General features: G+C 50.1%; 1 protein-coding gene across 1 annotated transcript; it reads left to right on the top strand.

Moving 5' to 3' along the window:
• Window positions 1–2,498: 2,498 nt before the first annotated feature.
• Window positions 2,499–12,926, top strand: DUSP5 (dual specificity phosphatase 5). The gene is made up of 4 exons (XM_051619787.1): window positions 2,499–2,976; window positions 7,302–7,444; window positions 8,899–9,118; window positions 11,291–12,926. Exons 1-4 carry the CDS (start codon window positions 2,583–2,585, stop codon window positions 11,689–11,691), a joined length of 1,158 nt encoding a protein of 385 aa, XP_051475747.1. The 5' UTR covers window positions 2,499–2,582; the 3' UTR covers window positions 11,692–12,926.
• The last annotated feature ends 11,094 nt before the right edge of the window (window positions 12,927–24,020 follow it).

Here is a 24,020-nt window from a genome sequence, read left to right as displayed (position 1 = left end):
AGCCTTGTTATTTTCTTCTAATAAAAAGGTGGTCATGACTCACTCTATTAAGAAACAAAAGCAGAGCTGTAATCTACTGAAAGGCAGTTGTTTGGATGCTCAGCATTAGGTGTGTAAAAGGAGGAAGGTCAGCTGCAGGTCAGGTCTGGTGATATACACCCTGCTGCCAGCACAGGCCCGACTTCGGCTGCTCCCTGAAGTTTTATTTCCCGGGGTGGTACAATTTACCCGCCTCCTTCAGCACTTCAGTCAGGAGTGGGGGGTGGGGAAAGCTCACTTTCCCACCCCTCCACATTTCACTTGGGTTTCCTGAGAGGAAATGATGCTCTGGTGTGACTGTGCAGGCCCCCTCCTTCCTCCCAGGAGGGAGGAACATGCCAGCATCTGCCCACAGCCCCCCTTCCCCTCCCTGTGCCGCACTGGGACCAGTTCACCAGCTGGGCTGTTACTGGGGGCCAGGCCCCGAGGGAGTCAGGCTGCTTCTCAGGGAGGAAGAAGTGGCTGCTGAAGCTGGGGGTGGGAGGCCAGAAAGGCAGTGCTGGAGGTTTTCTGTGGGAGTGGGAATAAGTGCCTGTGCCCCTGCCCGTGCCAGGTTCCCCACCTAGTGGAAGATCAAGAGGGGGAATCAGCCTGCCCATGGGATGATGTGGAGGTTTTTGGCACGGCTGAGGTGGTGCTTCTCATGGTGGGCAGTCAGTTCTGGCCTTGCCAGCATGTGGGGATGTCTAACCCAGCCCTGGGCTCTGGCAGTGCCTGGCTGTCTCCCAGAGTGTGTGCAGGAGGGAAGCAGTCAAGTGGCCATGATGGCAGTGGCCAGGTGAAGACACCACCCACGCTGAGACACTCTGTGAACATCTGCCCCTACCCACAAGCTATTTCTATTTTTGTTCAGTCTCATACCCTGTCTGACTCAGAGGAGGGGGGCGGGAGGTGGGGGGTGGTCAGGAGAGAGCTGGGGGCTGCAGGGGGTTTGAAAGAGGAAGAAGTGCTTCGAAACCAGGAGTTGCTATTCTTTCAGACAGCTAGAACATTTTCCTCACGCAGCCTCTTTCATGCTTCTCGGGTTCAGCTGCGGGCAGCTTGAGGCAGGGATGGCACTTCCTGTCTGCTGCTGAGGTGAACATACTTTTGGGGCACCATCAGAATAAATGACACCCTGCTCTTGGAGAGCTCCACTGTCATCTGTCTGGGGTGTAATGAGCATGGCTGGAGCTTATCCTTTTGCCTAACTTCTTCCAGGGATTTTCAGTTCCCTTTTTGGTCATTTTGCAAAACTTATCTAAAAGAAAAGGACAAGTGCTAAATTTCCCAGTTCCTGTGTGTCTTAGTGTCATAACTTCTGGCCACAGGAGCAGCCTCAGGTGTGTAAGTCTTGCAGGTCCTTGAGGCACAGTCTTGCAGCCTAAAAGTTTACCACAAGGCAAGGGACAGACAACCCCCTCCAACAGCCATGCCAGCAATTTTTCTGTTGCAGATGGCCTTCCTGACCCCATCTCCATAGCATTCTTTAATTCGGAAGAAATGACACATTTTGCTTTGTCCCAGGCTTTTTTACTCCTTGTTTCTTCCTTTGCTTACCAGGCTGTAAATCTAGGCCCGGGTAACCACATCCTCGGGGGTGTTCCCCAGGCAGTCTGTCGTTACCAGAGTTGCCTTGATGCAAACTGTGGCCCAGGCAGAGAACCCAGCTCTTTCCGAGCAGATCTAGCTGCAGGCACCTCCCAGACCCTGAGCAGCAGCAGCGCTTGCAGGCAGATGCAGACAGGTCTGCCTGTGCTCGGGCTCTGCCGGCGGTGAGGACATAAACATTGAGGGGGGAAAAAAGGGAACTGAAACCCACTTTGCAACCTGGTGTGAGAAACCTGCCCCAGCGCTGCCCTTCCTCCTCCTCCCCGGCACGCTTCCCTGTTCTCCGCGCTGACCGGGCAGCGATGATGCCGGCATGAGCCTTAGGCCGATGACTGGAGGATTTTTGCGGCGTTTTTCACCTTCCTCTGCCTCCGAGCCTGACTAACGCTGCCTGCGCGGCCGCGGCCCCCGCCCGCTGCCCGGGGGGGGAGGGATGGAGGGAGGGGGGGATGAAGGGATGGAGGGATACGGAGGGGGGAGATGGGGGGAAGGGAGGGTGGGGTGGGAGATGGGGGGAAGGGAGGGTGGGGGGGGGAGATGGGGGAGGGAAGAGTTGGGTTGGGGGAAAAGATGGGGAGGGATAGAGATGGAGGGGGAGAGAGATGGGAGGGGGATGGAGGGACGGAGGGATGAAGGGAGGGGATCCCCCGCCGGGGGCGGCGCGCCGGGCGGCGCGGGGCGGGGGATGCCCATGTTTGGGAGGCGGGCGCGTCACTCCCCTAATATGGGCAGTGTCGTCAGGGCCCGGCCTCCCATTCATATAAATGCCCGGTGGCGGCTGCCGGGATTCCCTGCCCGGGCTCGGCGCGGAGCCGCGGTGCCTCCATCCCTTCCTCCTGTCCCGTCGCCGCCGCCCGAGCCCCCACGGCTCCCGCGCTAGCCCCGGGACGCCCCGGCGAGCACCTTCCTGCCGCTCCTGCCCCGGCTGCGGCGGGGCGCGACCCAGCGCCGATATGAAAGTCACGTCCCTCGACTGCCGGCAGCTGCGGAAGCTCCTGCGGAAGGAGCCCTCCCGCTGCCTGGTGCTGGACTGCCGCCCCTACCTCTCCTACTCGGCCTCCTGCCTCCGCGGCTCGCTCAACGTCAACCTGAACTCGGTGGTGATGCGCAGGGCCCGCGGCGGGGCCGTGCCCCTCCACTTCGTGGTGCCCGACGCCTCCGCCCGCGCCCGGCTGCTGGTGGGGGGCGAGGGGGCGGCGGGGGCCGCTCGCCTGGCCGCCGTGGTGGTGCTGGACCAGGGCACGGGGCACTGGCAGAAGCTGAAGAAGGACAGCACGGCTCAGATCGTCCTCAACGCCCTGCTCTCCAGCCTGCCGGAGGCCGGGGCCAGGGTCTGCTTTCTGAAAGGTGAGAGGGGCGGCCGGGAAAGGGGGGGCAGGGGCTGGGGGGCAGCGGCGCGGGTCGACTCTCTAAGTTCCCCCCCCACGGCCCCAGGTGCTCCCGTCCTCTCTCCTCCGAGCCGCAGTTAACCTGATTATTGGTGGAGGGCAGGGAGGTAACGCCGGGATTTCGTTTCTTTTCCACCCACTGGAAATAAATCCCGGATGGGCTCTGCGGGATGAGCCCAAATGCCTTTCCGCTCACCCCCGCCGCGCGTTTAAGAGGCTGATGAAAAGCGAAGAATATAAGGGAAGAAGGGCAAAAATAGCAGATTATCAAAGGGCAAGGGAAGCGAGGGAGATCGGGGTTGCGTGGAAAATAAAAGCAGCCCCGCGGGTAAGAGGGGAAACCAGGCCGCCGCTTCTCGCTCTCCTCCGGGTTACACAGGGTGCCCAGTTTTGGGCGCCCGAAAGCCGAGGATCGGTGCCTGCTCCTCCACCAAGGGTGGAGAGTTTTTCTCTCTTTCGGGCATATCGAGGCTGGCAGGGGAAACCCATACCCGAAACTACGGGGCTTGTCGGGGGACATAAATACCTTCTCCTCTCACGTGTATTATAGCCCTTTGATTGCTGTTCTTTATTTCCCTTCAGTGTAACCGGGGGACAATAAAACGATAAAAAATAATAAATAAAAGCAGCTCGCCCTTTCTCTGCCCTCCCTTCCCTGCTTCCGCTGCTCCCGGCAGCGTCTTTGTCCTTTTGCCCTCTCTGTTTCCTCAGCCCCTCTCCCTCCCCCTTCCCTCCCCTCGGAGCGGGGCAGTGCCCGCCGGGGGCATCGCACACCCGGCTGCCGGGGCTGCGGGGCTCCCCGGAGGGGGGCCACGCTGGAGGAGGGTTTAGGTTCCTAAACAACCCCCCTTGCCATATCCTGAGGCTATGGAGAGATCACAGATGGAGGAGAAAACCAGGCGATGTTTCTTGAATGAAGTCTGCCCTTGGCCAAAGGGGTTAATTCACTTTTATTAAGCCTTTTATCACACTAGTTTTTGTCCTGATGTGTGCAGTTTGTGCATCCTATAACGAACAGTGCTCAGAGGGCATCACCACCGGGAGAGAGGCACTTCCAGCCTGGATATCACCCGATATCAAGGAGGGAGGAATCTCCCAGGGTGGTTTGCCATCACCCTGGCCATGTCCAGCCACTGCCAGCCTGCTCTGGAGTCTGACAGGTGCCCCAAAAGCACCAACTCTGCTGCTGCAGGGCAGGGATACTTGCACTGTGCTGGGTCAGGCAAATCCATAGGGACGCCATCAAACTAGAAATGAAGAAACATCTCCAGGGTCGCACTGGGAAGTCTGGCAAACCAGGGGCTGATTTAAGCTCTGCTGACTCTCAGCCTGCTCTTTTAGCCACACGATCGTCCTTCCCTCCTCATGTACCAGCCCTACGCTTTGAAGTGGTGGCTGTGGCTCTGGGCAGTTTATCTGGACTGAGAGTTTGATGTAGGTTCTGCTTTGTACCTCGTGGGTTTTGCAAAGTGTCTGTCTTGAGAGCCTGTTGATTTCAGGCTAGAAAGATTCCCCCTTAGTCAATGAAAAAGTTTCCCCTTTTTCATGCTGCTTTTCCCCTTAGCTTTGCTGGAAGTGCTCTGGGTTCCAGAATCAGGCCTGTGAAGTCCACAGCTCCTTTTCAGATCCGGTGTGAACTGAGGAGCCAGTGACTCAGTGGGCTGATTCACCAGGCCACAGACCCCCCAGGAAGCTGTTGTGATCCAGGGGAGGATTTCTGGGACAGTGGAGATATAAATCGTCCTGAAGCACTGGGCACTACTCAGAAGAAAGGGTTCCTTGGAGGTCTGTAGCACCGACCTTGCAAATAACGGGCTGTAAAACCACCAGAAAAAAAAACCTCCTGGATGTTCCCCTCCTCTTACATTCCTGTTTTCCCTAGGTGTGGGGGAGCTGGGAGGAAGTGTTGGCTTCTTAAGGGTGATGAGCTAAGATACGAGGTCACCCCCACCACCTCATCAAGCATCCTTGGGATCTGGCCCCAGGCAGGGCAGCTAGTGCAGTGCAATTGCACAACGCTGGCCCTGTTCCTTCCCTCGCTTTCTGGCTTTTAGGGGTCAAGTGTGTCACATCTTTCATCTGTGTAGGTGCAGTTTCATTCTGGCTGAGCTCAGCCCAACAGGGCAAGCGTGTTTGTGTAGCGGGGGAAGAAGAGCTTGCAGAAAGATAAAATAACGGATCCTCCCTTGGGTGCTGACAAGAATTCTATTATTTATTGATTAAAACCGAAGCACAGCCCAGCTCTCTGTGATGAGCAATCTAGTATTTGCAGAAATGACCTCAGGGAAGCTAGGTTGAGTGGGGAGGGGGAAGAGAGGAGATTGCTGGAGGACGGATGAGAAGATGACTCATTGTAAGAATGGTCTGCAAATATCCTGATCCCCAAGGCTTGTAATTAACCATTCACCAGCTGCATGCATTAGCTGCCCCAGAGACAGGAGACACACATGCCTGTTTGAACACACACGCTGATTTGGCTTGGGCTGGTTTCTCTGTTCTTTAAAGAGAAAAAAACAGCAACACGGGGAGTAAATGGGGATAATGACTATTTATACAAACTGGACATGTTTTTCCTATGTGATAGGAGGTTATGGGATATGTGGTTGGGTGGCAGGGTGAAGAGGAGGTAAGGTCAGCTATGCAAAACAAGAAGGTTTAAAAGTCCGCCCCACGAAGGGCAGCTGGAGATCAGGAGAGCAGAGGAGTCTGGAGAGCTGCTTGTGTTTGTTGACTTTTCACACTGCAAGTTGTTAGGGATATCATTTTATCAGCCCAGTTGTTGTGGATACAATTTTTTCAAACCCCCCCCTTATGGTCTCCATGGTCACTTGGCTGCTTGACCCACTGCCTTGTGCTGTGGGCTCTGGGGTGAGCTGGCTGAATGTGGCTGGGGAGTAGGAGGAAAGGTGGCACTTCGCAGTGAGCACCAGCTGACTGCAAAGTCACCCTGTGCCCTCCGTCATGGAAAACAAACTTTCATCACGTTCAGTGGGCTTTGGATGGTGCCAGCCACTTGCAACATGAGGATCCCACAGCAGGACTGAGTGGGCGACCTCATGAATTTGAGCACACATCTGCGCAAACATTGCAAACAACTGAGACACCAGCATCAGGGGGCTGAAATGTCAGAGGTAGCTGTACCGGGCAGCCCTGGCAGCGAGAGTGGCAGGAGCCCTGTAGCTGCTCAGATCTTCAGCCCTTTGTTTCAAAACCATTCCTTGCGCTGGGGCACCAGCACCCACGCTGCTTATCAGGGTGAAACAGTCGCAGATGAATGATTTGCACCAGAGGGTTTGCTTTCCCAACCTGCTTTACTTGAAGGCCACACTCCAAAGGATTACTCAATCTAGCTGTTGGAGAGCTTTCGCCATTCATTTTTGTTCTGAAAAAGCACAGGTGGCAGACACGTGGCACAGCACTGACTTTTCCAGGCTGCTTCTGCTACCTGACTTGTTCTCATGCACTTTGGAGGCTCTGTGCTGTGTACAGCACAGTCCCAGCCTGGAAACAGGCAACGTTTAGCTGAGGACAAACTTTGAGTAACAATGTAATAATAGGATTAATTCCTTTTCATTAGCAGCACACTGAATGATACGAATGCAGTACTTAACCATGTAGAATAGCTCATGTGGGGCTATTCTGTTGTCAAATGCTGTCACAGGATTTCATTAAGTTTTATAGCTGTTATTTAACAGATTGGTTTCAGTGGGACTGCCTTTGTTACCTCGCTGTCTCATGCATTGTGATTAACAACACAGTTGCAAGCATACCCTTCTTGTGCTTATGTCCCTTCAAAAATGGAAAAAAAAAATATTTCTCATGTTGTCACAGCATATATAGTCATGGCTTAGAGAGGCTGACTCTTGAGTACAGAAATCTCAGTCTCAGATGCTGGAAATAGTACTCAAAGAAACTGCTCAAATAAAACTCCCATGGGAGGGAGTTTAGTCCCTCCTCTACTGGAGTTAATGGTTGCTAGACTCACCAGAATTACATTCACTAACAGTTTTACCCTGGATCCACAGGCTTTTGGCGAGTTAATAATTGTCAGCAGTATCAGAGGGTTGTTTTCCGGTGCCGAAAGCATTTTAAACAAACCTGCTTCCCCAGGGAGGGCTATCCCTCATTAACCCCCCAGGGCCCCTCTCTGCCTCTGCGCGCTGCTCCCCCCGCTGCCTCGCAAGCGCCGGAGCTTTAATTAAACGAAAGCACAAACGTTCATGTCTTTTTTTTTTTTTTTTTTTTTTTTTTTTTTTTTTTTTTTTTTTTTTTTCCTCCCCCTAGGGGGATATGAAACCTTTAACTCGCAATATCCTGAGTGCTGCGTGGATGGAAAACTCATTTCCCCAGAGAGGACTGAGGCGGAGAGAAACGTCGCCAGCCACTGTGAGAAGCAGAGTGCCAACCACAAACCCGCTTACGACCAGGTGTGTGTCAAGGCTGTGGCGGGTCACCTTCCTCTGGGGTCTTCTCCCTCCTGCCACCCGGCTCTATTGCAGCTTGGCTGGGTGCTGAGGGCCCTTGTGCTGGAGTGGGCGGTCAAGGAGCTGTCGCAGTCCAGGCTGGCAGCTTGTGTGTTGAATCAGGTGCCCTGTGTGTGCTGCTGGTCAGCATCGCCTCCACTTGGCTTCAAAATCAGGTGGCAGAAGGAGGAAAAATACCCTGTCTAGCCCCAAAACGCTGTTTGCAACCTGTCTATTACACAGCCAGGCAGCATCAGCCATGAGCAGCTCGCACTTCCCTAGGAGACATCAAGCAGGCAGCGGAGAGGCTGCCAGGGGTGCCATTTTTCTGGCAGATGAAGAAGGACACTTTGCCTGCACCTCCTCTGAGACCCCATGAGGGACCTGAGGCAGGCAAGGGCGGCCGGGGCTGCGGGACTGCTTCTGAGAACAGGCAGTGGCTCTTGAGAGCTGCCCTTGGGCAGGATAGCGGGGTTTCCACAGGGGAAGTCATCATGCACCCACCCTGCCTGGGGAATACGCGTGCTCCGAGATGTCACCCTGCGGCCGGGCTGCTTCCGCTGGGGCGCGTGTTTCCTGGCACGGGGGAAGCCCCCAGGAGATGCCCCTCTGCTCCCCTGGGGCCACCTTCTGCCCTGAGCTCTATCCTGTTGCCTCTGCAACCTCCCAGCTCTCCTCAGTGCGTGGGACCCACTGGGTGGGCAGCTCGGGGTGGGGGGAGGTGTGGAAAACCACTTTCTTACAGCCAGGGGCTGGCAGCAGCTCTTGTGCATCATGGAAAGTTACCTGTGATCTCAGAAACCTCTGTGTCAGGCGGTGGCTTTTTTCTTTCACAGTCTTGTCACCCAGCCTTTGTGCTGAGGAAGGAGGAACTGAGATGACATCTGGGGGTGGGTGACGCCTCAGAGAGGCACGGGGGGATGGGGCTGCCCCTCCCCGTTGTGGATGGGGAGCCTTGCTGTGATTACATTTTTTTTCTTTGCTTCACCTTTGGAGGTGTGAGCAGAAGGGCCGAGCTAAAGCAGCCATTTCCTTCATCCTCCTCTTCCTCCCTGCTCAGACACTGCTTGCCACCTCTCCCATGTTTTGGTAATTTCTGGGAGGGAATGGCCTTCACAGATGAAAACTCTTTGGGTGCATCCCAAGGGGCAGCACTTTAAAGAAAGCCGGAGGCACCCTGCATGCAAGTGGGCTGGTCTGACTTTGTACCTCTCAGATGTCGACAAGAAAATGAAAACCTTTTTCCTGTGTGGGCTTTGCCATTGCAGTGATTCACTGTCTGGCAGCACTGGGGTCCAAAAGCACTGGTGAGGCAGGGACCAGACACCCATGCGGGCTCCTTTTCCTTTCTGTCTCTGGTATCAAGACTCAAATACCCTTGAAAAAAGAATTACATGTTCCTGCTTCTTCTCTTCCAGGGCGGTCCTGTTGAAATCCTGCCTTTTCTCTACCTTGGTAGTGCCTATCATGCTTCCAAGTGCGAGTTTCTTGCCAACCTGCACATCACAGCCCTGCTCAATGTCTCCAGGAAAAGCTCAGAGTCCTTCAAAGACCAGTATTGCTACAAGTGGATCCCAGTGGAGGACAGTCACACAGCTGACATCAGCTCACACTTTCAGGAAGCCATTGACTTCATCGGTAGGTACAAATTAACAAACTTTCAGATCTTCCTATATTTTAAATTCATCTATTGTAAAATGCATATTGGTAGGAAGGATACATTTTTTTTTCCTGTGTGTTCCCAGATGACACAGCAAAAGTTTAAGCTTCCCTTCCCCAGCATCTGTCCTGGCAGAGGGATTTTGTTGAGGAAGGAATGAAGAGGGACATTCAGAGCAAAGCCTCTGTCCTTCTCTCTGGCTCTCCAGGCTGGGAGGCTGAGGAAGGAAAATGCCTTCTCTTGGCTGCTGTCAGGCAGATGAGGCAAGTGAGCTGGTTAGCTTTATTTTCTTTATAAAGCAAGTGTAGGTGTAACTTCAGCATGACAGGAAGGAAAGCAGCATGGCTGAACACCACCAAAGCCTCTTGATTTTTGTAAAGGAGAAGCCCATGCTTGTTCCTTGGACTTGCATTCCAGAGCCTATAAAAGCCAGACACAGCAGGACCATGTTATTGCCTAGCTGTACTGGGATATCCCAAAGCCAGGTCTTGGGAATACAGCATCTCCCCTCAGCCCAGTGCTGTTTCCATTTCTCGTTTTGATCATGTTGGTATGTCACCCTTTAATCAAATACCTCAGTGCAAAAAAATCAGGAGGACTTCAGAAAACTTTGGGCCACCTCCTCCCAAATCTTCCTGCACTAGGTGGGGTAGGTGAGTGGCACGCTGGCCAAGCCAGGTAGAACAATGGAGAGAGAGACTTCCTGAGAGGCAGAGCATGGTTTGGTGGGGTGGAGCAGCCTCAGCCTGGGTGGAGATGGTGTTGAAATCGGTGCTGTTGCTCTCCAGGAACATCTGATGGAGAAAGAGAATAAAATCTCACTTGCAGGCTTGCTGGACTCATTGCTTAGATGAGTTTGAGTCCTTCAAGAGTGCAGATGGAATTACAAAAAATGAATCTGAGGGTGTCCTCTGAGCTCTTCCCCTTCCTGGTAAGGGACTTCCCATGCCTTTCAGGAAAATGCTCACAGCACTCTTCTGTCCCATCCCCAACTCCTTCTGATAGTTGTTGAGTCACTTGGAAACTTCCCAGGTTTTGAGAATGACTTTAGTTTTCACTTTTTTATAAAATGGCATGTGGTGTAGATGCTGGAGATGACTCAAATCCGTATCTTCCTTATTTTGTGCAGTGGCTAAATATAACTGGTTGTGGTGACACCAGTCCCCTGGCAGACAATAGAAGACAGGCAAATGATAACTTGCTCAGTTCTGTGTTGTTTCAGTGCCATACATTCAGCACTACTCTCAGAGTGGTTCTCCAAAAATTGGAGCTTGAATGTACTGCTCAAGGCAAAACAGCAGAGAACACCTATTTTTGAACTGCATTTTTGTGTGGAAAGAGCTTATTTTAAGTACATTCTCTTTAATCTAATAACAATCATTGTGTTGTGTGAGTAACCACAGTGGCTCCTGTTGTGTAAAATGGGTGCTTTGCATAAGCCTTTTATATCCTGACTTAAGTCCAAGCATCCTTTAACCAGGCTGTAATTAGCAACTGCCTACCAGTCCTTGTGTGCTTTGTGGCCAGGCCCCAGGGAGTGAGCTCAGCCTCTCCACCCAAGGGTACCCACCCGGGCTCAGCTCCTGGTACCGCTGTTTGCTGCTAATCTGCCTAGTGGGGAGTTAGGTTTGGACTTCAAAGAAAGCTGGAGAGTGGAAGGGAGCCCTGCAGTTCTTGCCTTTGAAAGATACAATGGTGGGAGGGCTGGCCAGGCTGGGCTTGGGTTGGCCCTTTGAATCACAGGTAGAGAAATGCAGGTACAGCAAAGAAATGCAGGTACAGCAAACACAAGCATTGCCCAGATACCTGATGTCACAATGCTCTGCAAAGAGTTGTTCCAACGGAGAAATAGGCAAGTGGGAAGGAGAAAGGGGAGGACTCTCCTAAAAAAAAAATCCAGAAAGAACCAAATCAGGATCCTCAGATCCTGAAACAAAGTGTCATCTGCAGCTCAGCTCCACCTCAGGCTGGGTTTTGTCAGCCCTCTTTTCTAATCTCCATGTTACTCTTAGTACCCCACAGAAAAGCAAGCCTCTTCTTGCTGGTGAACTGGCTCTGTACCATGCTCCTCATCCAGCACTGGTTGTGTGTTGCAGTCTCCTCTCCATCCCAATGACAACTGATGTCTGCAATGACTTTTTTTCCCCTAGATTATGTCAGACGAACGGGGGGCAAGATCCTGGTGCACTGCGAAGCAGGGATCTCACGCTCTCCCACCATCTGCATGGCGTACCTCATGAAGACCAAGAAGCTCCGCTTGGAGGAAGCCTTTGATTACATCAAGCAGCGCCGGAGCCTGATCTCACCAAATTTTGGTTTCATGGGCCAGTTGCTGCAATATGAGTCGGAGATCTTGTCTTCCACTCCCAGTCCACCCGTCACCTCGTGCAAAAGAGAAGCTGCGTCTTTCTTTGCAGAAGAACTGACATTAGGCAAAAACTTTGAAGGCTCATGTTTTGCCTTTCCTACCTCAGTGTTGAGTTCTGTGCCCATCCACTCTCCTGTCCACCAGCTGAAACTCAGCCCCATCACGGCATCTTCGTCCTGCTGAACAGCCCGGAGAAGACCGGAGCTGGTGTGGTCCTCTGATCTGGACTGTGACTCCAACAAGAACATTTCATGAACGTGCAATAGAGAAACCTCATCAACTTAGTCTGAGACAGAGCTATTGTCATGGGTCATACTTTCCTGTATGCTGTGACTGTAAGATGCAAGTGCTCTAAGTGTGGCAGGTTTTCTGAACTTTTATTGTCCTTTTTTTAGAGAAAGAAAGAAGTGCTTTTTTTTAGGTTTTTATCCACAATGTGTGCACCCACTACTGTATTTCCAGACTCCCAGGGAGCAATGAGAAGTCCATTTAGTACACTCTCAGTTCCCATCTTCTTTCCTTCATTGTTTTTGAAAAGGCCATTATTTTTATTTAAAGTTTGAAGCAATAAGCAGCAGTGATGGGGAAGAAAGCAAAACAAAAAGCACCACCTTTACCACGGCAGAGGTGGTGGGAGTGAATACTTGTTATGCTTTTTCTCCAGCTTCCCTTCTCCCCTCTCTTGTGTAGTGTTTCAGGGAGCAAAAGGCTGGGGCAGTGGGAGGGGACCTCATTTCCCAGGACACTATTGCACAACTGGGTGAAAACCCCCTCTCCTTCTCCAGCCTCTGAAGTGTCAGCTATTGACCACAGTGTAACTGGATACCAAGCCAGACCGGGATCCATTCAGGTGTGGTATTTCCTGTACCTCTGCATTTGCCTTTGTACTGGATGTGCTTTTAACTAAAGCAGGGGACTTAACCGAAGCTATCAGGCTACCCTGCTGAGCTGTTATCCTCCCATCTGTTATTTAAGAGCAGCCCTAGAATACTTGAATGTCTCCACAAGCCTCATCTGAGTTACTTCCCATCAGATGACACTGTAACTGCTGGATTTTACACCAAAAAAAAAAACCCTGACAAGCTCGGCGCCAAGCCATCTCTTCCTCTGTCCCTCCCAAGTGTTCCCGATGTGTATCGTGTGCGGTCAAGTGGTCTTGTTCAGTGTTATGTGGCTTGCTTAGCATGTGTGGACACCTTCTAGCCAGCCTTCCTCCGTGAAAACTGTTCACATTTGTTTCTGTGTTTGCAATGAGTTCAGAACGAGCAGCTCTCTTTGTCTGTTGACCTTTTCATTATTATTTTTTTTTTATATGTAATATGTATGGGAAATGGCAATAATTTCCAGATCTCGTGAATGTGAAAGATAACCTGCAAGGGTTTTTATGGAGTGTAAAAAATAATAAAGAAAAAAAAAATGCCAGGAAAAGAAAGCTGTTTGTTGTACTTGGAGTGAGCTGCAACAGTGCTTTGGCAGAGCCTTGTGGCAGGAGAGGTCACCATGGCCCAAAAGTGATTCAAGGAGGGAGGAGAGGAGAAGCACCCTTGCGCTTTGTGCTGAAAGCCTCCAAGGTGCATCTCTGTGGAGAGGAGGTGAGGGGGAGGATAGTCAAACAGAATGACATGACTCACGATGGTGTCACTTCCCAGCGGCTGGGCAGGCACTGCTGTTTTGATTCATGCATGTTATATATAAGATTTGCCATCTTGCTGCAGATGAAAATCTGAAGTAGGCACATGCCACCCACTCTGGGAAACCTGAACATGGGAAACCGCGGCTGAGGAGGTGAGGCAGGTGATCTAGTAAGAGCAGATCAACTGATTTTCTGAAAGATCTGGTTGCTGAGAGCAGCCAACAGCTCTCATTAAACCAGCATGAAACCCCGCCTGGAGGAATGACCAGCTTCATTTCTCAAGGATGAGGAAGCTGAAACCCTCTGCAGAGCCGGTGATGCTTGCAAAGAGAACTTGTGGAGCATGAGGCAGCAGACTGAACGGGTTAACAGGCTGAAGGGGTTAATCTTGGCAGCTTTGACCACAGCAGCTGGAAAAGATCACACCCCAGGTGGAGGAGCCGGGTATTTAGCAGAGAGGGAAGGCAGCTGCTCTGGTTTTGGAGAAGGGCTCTGATTCCGGGCTGTAGCATAGAATGTTGGGCGGGCAGTGTTAGCAGAGGGAGACACTGGGGGCTGGGATTCAGCAAGGACGGAGGGGCAGAGCCCTGCGGGAGCCTGAAGAGGGGCTTTGGTTATGCCTGGGCACGGGAGCCTAGGGTTTTCCTCCTGCCTAGGGCACGGTTCTCTGCTTGGCTGGTCCCAACCCACGTCTACTCCCTGCAGGAGGAAGCCCCAGCATCCGGAACAGAGAGGGATGTAAATGCTGCCTCCTAGAGGGAGGTGCTCCCATGTTCATGCTGGAGCCTGCTTTGCTGTTTCAGTGCCAGCCTCTGCCTCCAGCTCAGCCTCTCCCTTGGCCACCTCGGCACATGTCACCTTTCTGAGGGGACGTTACAGCCATCTGACCCCCGGGCTCTGGGGTGAGAGTATGTGCTCTCTTCCCTCCCCACCGGCAGGGAGGCGCTGAGGACCCAAGCACCGATGTGCAAAGAAAGGTAAGAGTGACAAACTAGGATGGCACCTACTTGGGAGATGGGATTTGTGAGTTTGAACCCATATAGGTGGGGCAGAAACCCTGGTTTTCTGCTTCCAGACACCAACATACAGTAGCTATCTCCATCCTTAGGGAAAGGAACAGCTCCAACAGTGTTTTCTGGCTTGTGTGCTGAGCAAATTCACCAGATTGGGTAGGATTCAGGATTTAGGGGGGTTTTATAGCTCAGACATCCTTGGTTTTGGGCAGTTGGCTCCTAGGGATGGATGTTCAGATCAGGGAGGTGCATGGAGGATGTCAGAGCTGGAGGATGGGGGTGGAACTGGTTTGTTCAATGTGTCTGTGTCCATCTGCCAGATGAGCCTGGCAGAGGAATAGGGATCTCCAAAACAAAGTTTTGATAGGAAGTAAAGACTTCCCTAGTTGTAACAGCAAGGGGAAGGCTGTAGCAGGATGCTTTCAGAAAAGGCAAGGGAGGGAAAGATGCTGGGAACGCTGTACCCTTAGGCAAAGCTTTGATTAGAGCTTACCCCTTATGATACCTGAATTCAAAGAAGATGAGAGGCAATATCACAGGAAAGAGGACTTTTCAGGTTTTGCTGCCCATGGCAGTGCTGGTTCAGGGCTGTCCTGGGACAGGATCATGTCTCTCCATTTTCCCTCCTGATAGTGTACCCTTATGTCCTGAACCCCTTGACGAGGGTTTGTGCCATGGAGCTTTTGGTCCCCTGCTTTTAAACTTGCAAAGAGCAGTCATGTTGAAACCACGAGTGCTGTTGCTCAGCCTCTGTCTCTACTTTGTACAGGCTGCCTTTTCTTTCTGCTTCAAGGACAAACAAACTCCTCAAACAAACAAAAAACCTGCTACAAAAAAAATGAATGTCTTTATATGGGGTTGCAAATCATATTGTGAAGAGATCTGGGGTGGGGGTGGATGGGTGGGCATTGTCCTTAAGTGTCTCTATCTGTTCTTTTAGTCCATATATTTGCTGGTGTGATTTGCAGCCTATGCTGGTTACAAGGGCTTCTCCTGCTTCTCTGATTAAAGGACTTTCCAAAAGGCAGATATTACATCCTGACCAGTATAACTCAGGTAAAATTCACCTGCTCCACATGGAGTTTATACTGAGGTGCCCATCCCCAGTCTCTGAGCAACACACGGTAGGTAGCTCTTCTTAGCTGCTTGCCTTTTGGTGGCAAGTTTCTTTTTCCAGGAGACAAAGCATGACTGAACAAGGTATTCTGCAGGCGTTGTTATTTGTAAGCTAAAAACAGCACTTGCCTTGCTGGGAAGTCAGAGGTCCAAATGTGCCTGTAATGAGGCAAAAAAAAGTGAGGCTCCAGGCACAGTGAATTTGACCCTTCATCTCCATTTTTCATGGCTTCATGCTAATTGAAGGGGAGACACACTGCCAGCTCACTCTCTGGGGAGAAAAAGGCAAGAACCAATTTGCAGAGCCACATAAATATGGAAATAGGATTTTTTTTTTTTTTTGGCGTGGGAGGTGCTACCGGTACCACACGTTATGGTTCCTTGGCTTTATCACATCCTAGGCTTTTACCAAGACATGAGCAAGTTCTCCAAATTAGGAATATGAAAATAGCTTGTGAAATAGGTTGAGTCATCAGAGAAAACCAAATGAAGTTCTGACACCAGGGCCTCAGTTGTAAAGTCCTACTTCATTTTAGCATTGCATTGTAAACTATGGGGTCATATCAATCTCTTCAGCTTCAAAATTTGAGGTACTCTGACATCCAAGTAAGGCTTACCAAATGGGTTCATTTTTCTATTAGCAGCAGTTCTGCATCCCACCTATGAACACTTGCAAGGAATGTAAAGTTCACTGAGAGAAATGGCTTCTGTGGTTATAGCTGAAATGCTCAGCACTTCTTTCAGCTTTCTCTAGTTACTAAGGAAGATTTCTGGCCCCTGGATATCCCTTTCAAGTATTAGCCTACCTCATGGAAGTCACTTGCTGTTATTTGTAGCTCCTGCGAATCCTAGCAGGACTTGTGCTAGGGGCTGCAGAAACACCACACAAACCCAGAAAGCTGGTAACTCAAGGCCAGGAATAAGCATGGTAGGGAGAAAGGGAGAAAGAAGAATAAGACTCAAAGGGACAACATTGCCCTAGGGCTCTCATATTTGTCAGGGAATTGTTTCTCTACACCAGAATAGGGCCTGTGCTAGGGAGACCATGGGTAGAAAGCACCTCTAGGAGACAAGCATGCACAGGATCCATGGGACCCATTGGACATATTGTACAGAAGCAGAAATGAGAAACACCTGTAGTGTAAATCCTATGGCTACAGGGCACAGGGGTCCCTGACCCAGCCCAGGCTTGCTGTGGAAACAACCAGGATTTCAGGAGAGGCAGCACATAAAGGTGTCTGATCCGCTGGGACTGTTAGATGCTCAGAAATGACAGGTAAACTGATAAAGGCCTGAAACCTCTTTGGCCTTATAATTTTTCCAGACTTGGTTTACTGAGCTCCTCATGTTAGTAAAGTTACTCCCATGAGTAAGTGTTCATCAGACAGGGCTTAAGCCTCCAGAGTGAAGAGATAATGTAGTTTTTTCTTTGTGTGTGTGTGAATAGTGGTTTATTTCTGTCATACAGATTCTCCATTTCTGAGACTCCTTTGTAAAGCAGAGAGCGTTTGATAGTGAGTCATCTCTCGTTATTAAATTGTCCATGCACTGCTGCCTGCAGGCTCTGATCCAAAGCCTGTTGCCTTCAGTGGGGAGGACAACTCCTGAACACAATGGGCTTTGGATCAGGCCCTGGGTGAATCTTTACGTTAAATCTTTATTTAAGGAACCATTTGTTCTAGTTGGAACTAAACTTGTTGCTGCAGTGAAATGGAATATGAGGCCTACAGGACTCCAACTGGAACCACGGGTATATCCTCTCTGCTTTAATGCCTCCAATCATGTTAAGTCAAGTTAAGTGGAAAATGGATTGACACGAATTCCAGCGCAGCCATTAACTGCCATCCGGCTGGGCCCCAGGAGGCTGGCCAAGATGAAGCAGATTTGTAACAGGGATGGAGCAGAATTTGTGCATGTTCTTCTAGAGATGCTTTCAACCCACAGTCTCCATAGCAATGCCCACGTTGCCCCAAGTAATTACTGTGGCTAACGAGAGCCCAGGGGTCAGGCAGTCTGGGATCGATTGCGGGCTCTGCTCTCGGCTTTCCAGGGCAAGCGATGCAGCTGCTCTGCAGGCTCCTGTTGGCACAGGCACATGATTGAAAAGCATCAAGGAAGTGAGTGAGACCTGGACTGACCACACTGACCAGACCGGTCCCTTGAGTACATAGAGAAAAGACTGTAGCAGCAAAACTGTGTTTTCTGCAGCACGGCTTGTTTCTCCTGCAAAGGATGTTTCTGCTCTGTTGGTACAAAGCAGAGTTTTGCTGATGTGGCTTCGCTCATGCAAGAAGACCTGAAATTCTCTTTAAATGTTTCTCACAGGCTTATCTGTATGTCTCTGCATCCTGCCTTGCATCAGGGATAACGATATCAGTCTCATTCTGAGGGAGGCATAAAGCTTTTGTCATATGTTTGCAAGGCACGTCAGACCCAGGGACAGAGGTTATCCTAAGCACAAAATCTTGTTACCACGATGTACTTATTGTACTGTGCTTGTGAGGCCATATGTTCCCCATTACAACAGAGTTTCCTGGGACATTTTTTCTTATCCACCTCCCTCCTCCCCCAAGAATATAATGTTTTACTTAGTTAAAAACGAAACAAATTATGCAGCCCTTTCAGACAACCACCGTGGGGTAGAGCAGCCTCTCTGCCAGGAAGCAGGCAATGGGAGCCCTGGGTGGGTGGCAAGAAATGTGTGCTACTGAGAGCTAAAGCATTGACATGGTTCAGTTTACTAAATCCAGCTGTGAAGAGCAGCTGGTTTTCTGGCAGTCAGCATGACACACACAGGGCAGCTCAAGAGAATTGATCAGGGGTCACCGGTGGGGAGAAGGGGAGGGCACATTCTTCCCTGTGTTGCTAAGTGCTAAAATGGCTCCTGGCAGTTCTGATGACCAAGCCCAGCTGTGAGGAGCTTTTCTGAACTTGAATGTGATGTCTGATGGGGGTAGATCTTGGCTGGGTGCGTGGGGAGGAAGGGGGAAGTACAAGGCTTCTGGATAACTGGCTACTGCCCTGCTCAATGCTCTGGCTTGTGGGATCCTGGGGAAAGGTTGCTGGGACAAGTAGGGAATGTCTGCAGACAGCAGGGGAGGCTGCCAAGAGGCTTCAGACAGTGTTTCCATCTCAGTTTCCCTTAACATTTCCTTCTTTTCAGCACCCCTCTGGGAAGGAGATGAAGATATCAAGGGAGGTAGCAGGCACAGCAGGACAGGGCAAAAGGAGATAATGTAGAATAAACAGCAAGATACTTCCTTGAAGAGCTGGAAAAGATAAAGATGCCCATTATCTGGACAGACCTTTGAAAAGCTGCACCGGTGAAGCCTACCAGCTTGGGTGTGATGGGAGAAGGATGTCCTGCTGCCTCTGGGAAGAGCCTGAGAAATGCTGAGTGCTAACAGGGAGGGAGGTCCAAGATAATCCCCGAGGTAGTGGTTTTAGTTTCCATGATAAAGCTGGAAGTTATCTTTGCTTTCCTTTGATCTTCAAAGGACAGGAGGAAATGTCACACACAGGGGAGGCCACCCGGAGTCAGGTGAAGTTGCTGCAGTTTGTGAAAGTCAGCCAGATGCCACAAGGTCAGCAGCTCACCTGCCTTAGTGTGAAAATGCCTAGCAGAAAGGGGTCTGCTTTTTCCTGGGGCTGGTTTTGGTGCCCCAGTTAGAAAATCACATTTGTTTGCAGATCTGGAGGCTGCAGATGGATGGGCCAAAGGGGGAGTAAAACCCAGGCCATGAAATTCTGATGTAATTTGTCAGTTTGCACATATATTACTTTGTTGGATTGATGCAATCAGCCAAAATAATTATTTTTGTTCTAATCTAATTACAAATTTCCCACAGCTGCCTCCATCCAGGGTGCTGATGAGCACAGGCAGGAGGAAAGGGATTTTTTGGTACTTCCGGGTGCTCTGTGAGGGTCAGATGTCCAGTCTGGCATCTCTGACAAATTTAATTTTGTCTGTAGCGGCCACAAAGACTGAAAAAGCTGTCCCAAAAGGAGGTGGCTTGGGTCACCAGCCCATGCAGGCTCACTCTGCCCCTTGCCCTGAAGCCTGGCTCACCACACGTGGTAGGAACAGACATTCAGAGATTCTTTTGCATCCACTTGTCAGCTCCCCCAGGGAGCCTCCAGGGCTCTTGGTTAGTCTCTGTCCTGGCACTGCTGGGAATGTGTTGCAAAATATCCCTTTGGTCAATGATATCATCCAACCAGCAACACCTCTGGGGCCAGGACTGGCACTGCTGCTTCCTCTGGGCCCCTCACCCACTCTGTTATAGCAGCAGAAAATCACTCTTTCTGCAGATGCCACTTCAGAGCAAGCAGCCAGTCCTCCAGATGGGATGTATATATTTATATCTGTGTGGCTCTCTTACTGCCAAGATTGCATTTACTGCTTGCTTGAACATGAGGATATTCTTTGGAAGTAAAATTGACAGTTGTTAATTCACCTCCTGATCTCCCAGGCCTGTTCTGCTGTCTGAGCTGGCCATCTTTCACCTGGAGTTTGGGATTAGGCAGGTCTCCAGAGATCCCCTTTGCTTACGATTTGACAAGAACCAGTTGATGCTGTCCTCCCAGGGCTGTCCCTGAGCCCTGCTGGTAGATGGGAAGGTACCCCACCCTGGGAATGTCACGCAGCCCCCTCAAAGCAGCCTGCCCCTGCCCCGATGCTGGTGAGATGCCAACCTGGCCCCACTCCAGGGCTGCTGCCACTGAAGCCACGGGGTGCTGTGGGAGGCCACCCTTCCTGCTGGGGCAGCCACCATGTGCAACAGCTCTGTGGGGTCCACGGTCCCTGGTTTGCTTCTCCTTCACACCCATGCCACCCAGAAACAGGTCTGGGGGTGCATCTGGAGGTGTTTGCTGGCATGGCTGACCCCCACTGTGGGGCTCTTCCCTTGTCTGGGGGTCAGAAAAGGAAAAAAACACAGCAGAGCAATCGCTTCTTTTGCAAACTTCCCGAATGCAACAAAGCTCTCTGTTGCATCAGAACAAAGAAAAACATGGATGGTTTCCACCCTTAGCCAGGATGCAGCCCCTCTGACCCACACTGCCGGCCGGCACAGCTCCCGGCACGGCTCCATCGTGACACCCGTGGGTGTACTTGGTTTCCTGTGCACGCAGTAGTTTGCTTTATACAATTAGCCAACCCAGTGAAATTAATTCGACTACAGCAGCATTTTATTCACAGAGAGGTTTGCCTGAAAGAGGATGAGCAGAACAAATGCTTTCCCTTAATAAACCTGCAGCGGATTCACTCATCATGAAATACACAATTTTTAAATGTAACCTTTTTTCTATTGTTCATTTTACACTGTTTTTTCACCCTGCCACTCTCTTCTCGACAAGCATGTTAGATTTCTTAAAATGTTGGATGAATGGGGTTTACGGATTAATACTTAACAGTCAACAATAATTGTTTACATGTACACATTCAGTGGATCATAATGAGCAAGGGAAACTTCTAAAATTTCGTAAGAGAATACAGTGATAAGACAAGGGACAATGGTTTTAAACTGAGAGAGGGCAGATTTAGGTTAGATATTAGGAAGAACTTCTTCACTATAAGGGTGGTGAGGAACTAGAATGTGTTGTCCAGGGATGCTGATGATGCCCCATCCCCGGAGGTTTTTAAGGCCAGGAGGGACGAGGTTTTGTGCAACCTGGTCTAGTGGCAGGGTTCCCTGCTCGTGGCAGGGGGGTGGAACTTGATGATCTTGAAGGTCCCTTCCAACCTTAATGATTCTGTGATTCTAAAATTTATTTTGAAAGACTGTTTTCAGTTGTTTCAAGTGAATAGAAACAGGGGAAGAGGAGAGGAGAGAAAAGAAAATATTCCAGTGCTTTTCTTGGTCAGCTGAGCACTCACTATAAGGAAATACTAGGAGAGCTTGGGAGGTCTCCTGGGCGCTGGCAGCCGTGGCTGCCCTTCCACCCCCAGCAGCTTATAAAGAGCCCGGCAGCCGCCTGGTGGAGAAGGGCTGATGATCCACGCTGGTCTGTCCTCTGCCCGGCTTCCTCCAGGATCTCTGCTCTCCTCCTCTGGCAGGAGCTGCGGACAGCAGCACCAAATTGCTCCCAAAACACTGACTGCACTTCTGGATTTCGTATAGCTACGTACCTGGGTGCTTTAGGGTGTGTGGTCCCCGGCAGCCCTTGGGCAACAGGACAAAAACCAGCAAGAAAAGGGTCTGCAGGTATTGGCAACAGGTGCCCACCACTGCAATATAGATACCACTGTCTAATGCTGTGCAGTCAGTGGCCGAACCTGTAATTACATCCACCCCTAATCAAGCAGAGCTTGTTAAGGGTGTTGCAAGCTTAGGGCTTCATGTAAGTTTTTTGACAGGCAGTTGCTCACTGGCAAAGATACAGGCATTTCTGCAGGCCTTGGTGAGGGGTCAGATTCCTACACTGAAAGCACGGGGGCTGCTATAAGGCTTCAGAGAGAAAAAGCTTAGAAACTTTGCTCAAGAGAAAAAAAATATTTGAGAGGAAACCTATGTGTGGCTGTCCTGCATGTTTTTTCAGAATAAGTGCTCCTTGTTCCTTGAAAGCCTGGCAGGTGGAGCACATGGACACAAATGTGCAAGTCTGTTGAGGAAGGGCTGGTTTCTCTTACTTCACCTGCTACAATCTCCATTGAATTCAAAGGTGACAGAAAGATGCTCTATGGCCTTGTTGCCTTAGGATTTGTGCTTGACTTGGGTAGCTCAGGAGGACAGGTTGTCCCACAGTTACCCTTCTTGACCTCGGGCAAGATACTTTCTCACTGCTTCTGTTTTGCAAGCTGAAATCAGAATATGAGGGTACCTGTCTGTGTTCAGAGTACCATTAAAGCCCCGGTTTCTCCAGGGTCTAACCAGAGACCTGTTTGCTCCTGAGATTCTGCTGCCACCAACGCAAAGAAGTGCTCCCAGCACTGCTCTGCCTCCCAGGTCACTTAATACCGAGTTCAACTGATGAAGCAGAAGTGACTCTGTTGCGATGAGCCTACTGATTTCTGCAGTCATCTAAAAATGGCAGTAAATACCTCAGTGATTGCAGCCATTTATGAATGAAAGCAGCCTATACACTTGTTGGTTCACAACTGAAACTGGTAATAGAAGTGGTTAATAATATATTTTAAGCACTGTTTTTCTCCACAATATGATTAACGTGTTTTTTCTAAGTGAAATTTTACTATTTGAGAAAAGAGAAAAAAATACTACAGACTTGAAATCACATCTATATTCCCATTAAGCTTCATGAAAGAAATGCCTGATATATTTTTGTGTCGATGAAGCCTAGATGAATTACAGCAATGTTCCCACTTTCTCCTTTCTAATGCTAATGTATTAGCTCTAGCATAAGTATAGAAAAACACTGCTTATAAAACCAGGCATAGAAAAAAAGCTCTGCAGCACCTACAGGAGTGAGGTGAACTCCACACGTAGCAAGCACTGATTATATGTTTGAAGGTCCTGAATAAACTGTGCTGTTTTACCAGCTGCCAGCTTTGTGCACTCCTGCAGCCACAGCAGCTTGACAGAATAAAAATGACTCACACCACACTTGGGTTGGGTGCCTGTTTTCAGCCAGGACTACCAAACCAAAAGCATAATAATAAAAAAGAATACCTACCCCCTCCCACCCCGCAGGACAACACCTCAATTACCTCAAACACAAATCTCTAAAAGCTACGTTACAAAACTGGTATGTAGGGGCCTGTATGTGAAGCACTTCTTGAACTAGACAATAATTTGCCACTTAATCCTTAACAAATACGGTTACTATTTTTGCAAGCATGTCACACTGGTGGGAGTGTTCGTGGATGAAAATAACAGGGAGATATTATTTTATTCCTGTGAATAAATATAACCTGGTGTCTGTGCACACCTGCATGCAAACAGAAATCATCTGCAAACTTCAGGAGTATGCTGGATAGCCAAAGTTCTCAAGAGGGAAAGAACAACTGGGGATAGAAAAGACCTCAGGTCCTTATTTGTGCCTATTGGTAATACAAAGGGTGAAGCACTTCTTGGTAACCTGGCCACCAGCGAGCTGCCTCGGGCACCAGACGTGGACCAGCAGGTTGTAAAATCTTGTCTCTTAGAGCTTTGACTTGACTGCTACTGTAAAATTCGGTTGCTGAAAGAACCCTCTAACACTCGTCTTTAATTTTAGAAGGCAGGCACTCTTTATTACAGCGCTGGACGCACGGGATCGGTTCTCCTAGTGTGCATGCCTCAAGGGACAGCAGGCAAGGCTTTGATTGTTCTACTAGATACGTACACATCAGATTTTCTGGAACTAATTATAATATTTGCATTGTCATTACATATGTGCTTTAAGCCTCTTAGGGTTTTTGGTGGGGGTCTTTGGTGGTTGTCAGGGTAGCTCTGAAGGGTCTTTTGGTTGCCCCGAGGCATGAGCAGTATTGGGTATGGTTATCTTCTTTCTGTCTTGCTGGTCTCAGCTAATTCTTAAATGCAAGGCCTCTAGTTCCTTGAGCTTTTTATCTATTTACATACGAAAGGCCTGGAGGCTGCTCAGGTAAAGGCCAATCAACATGACCATAGGTGGGATGATGGAATGTTACCTGCAGTCCAAGGTGTCAGCCTATTGTTCAAGGTATCAGAGCCAGGGTTTTCAGAAGGATGCGGTGCATCCAGGCACAATAATGCCACTGCAGCAGTCAAGAGAAAAGGCAAAGTATTCCTCAGGTGAGGCCACCCTGGAAACTCTGAACCTTCTCTTTA

This window comes from Apus apus, chromosome 4 (assembly GCF_020740795.1).
Source record: "Apus apus isolate bApuApu2 chromosome 4, bApuApu2.pri.cur, whole genome shotgun sequence".
Classification (NCBI taxonomy): domain Eukaryota; kingdom Metazoa; phylum Chordata; class Aves; order Apodiformes; family Apodidae; genus Apus; species Apus apus.
Note: the sequence above shows the minus strand (reverse complement) of the source record. Positions and strands in the feature narration are given on the sequence as shown.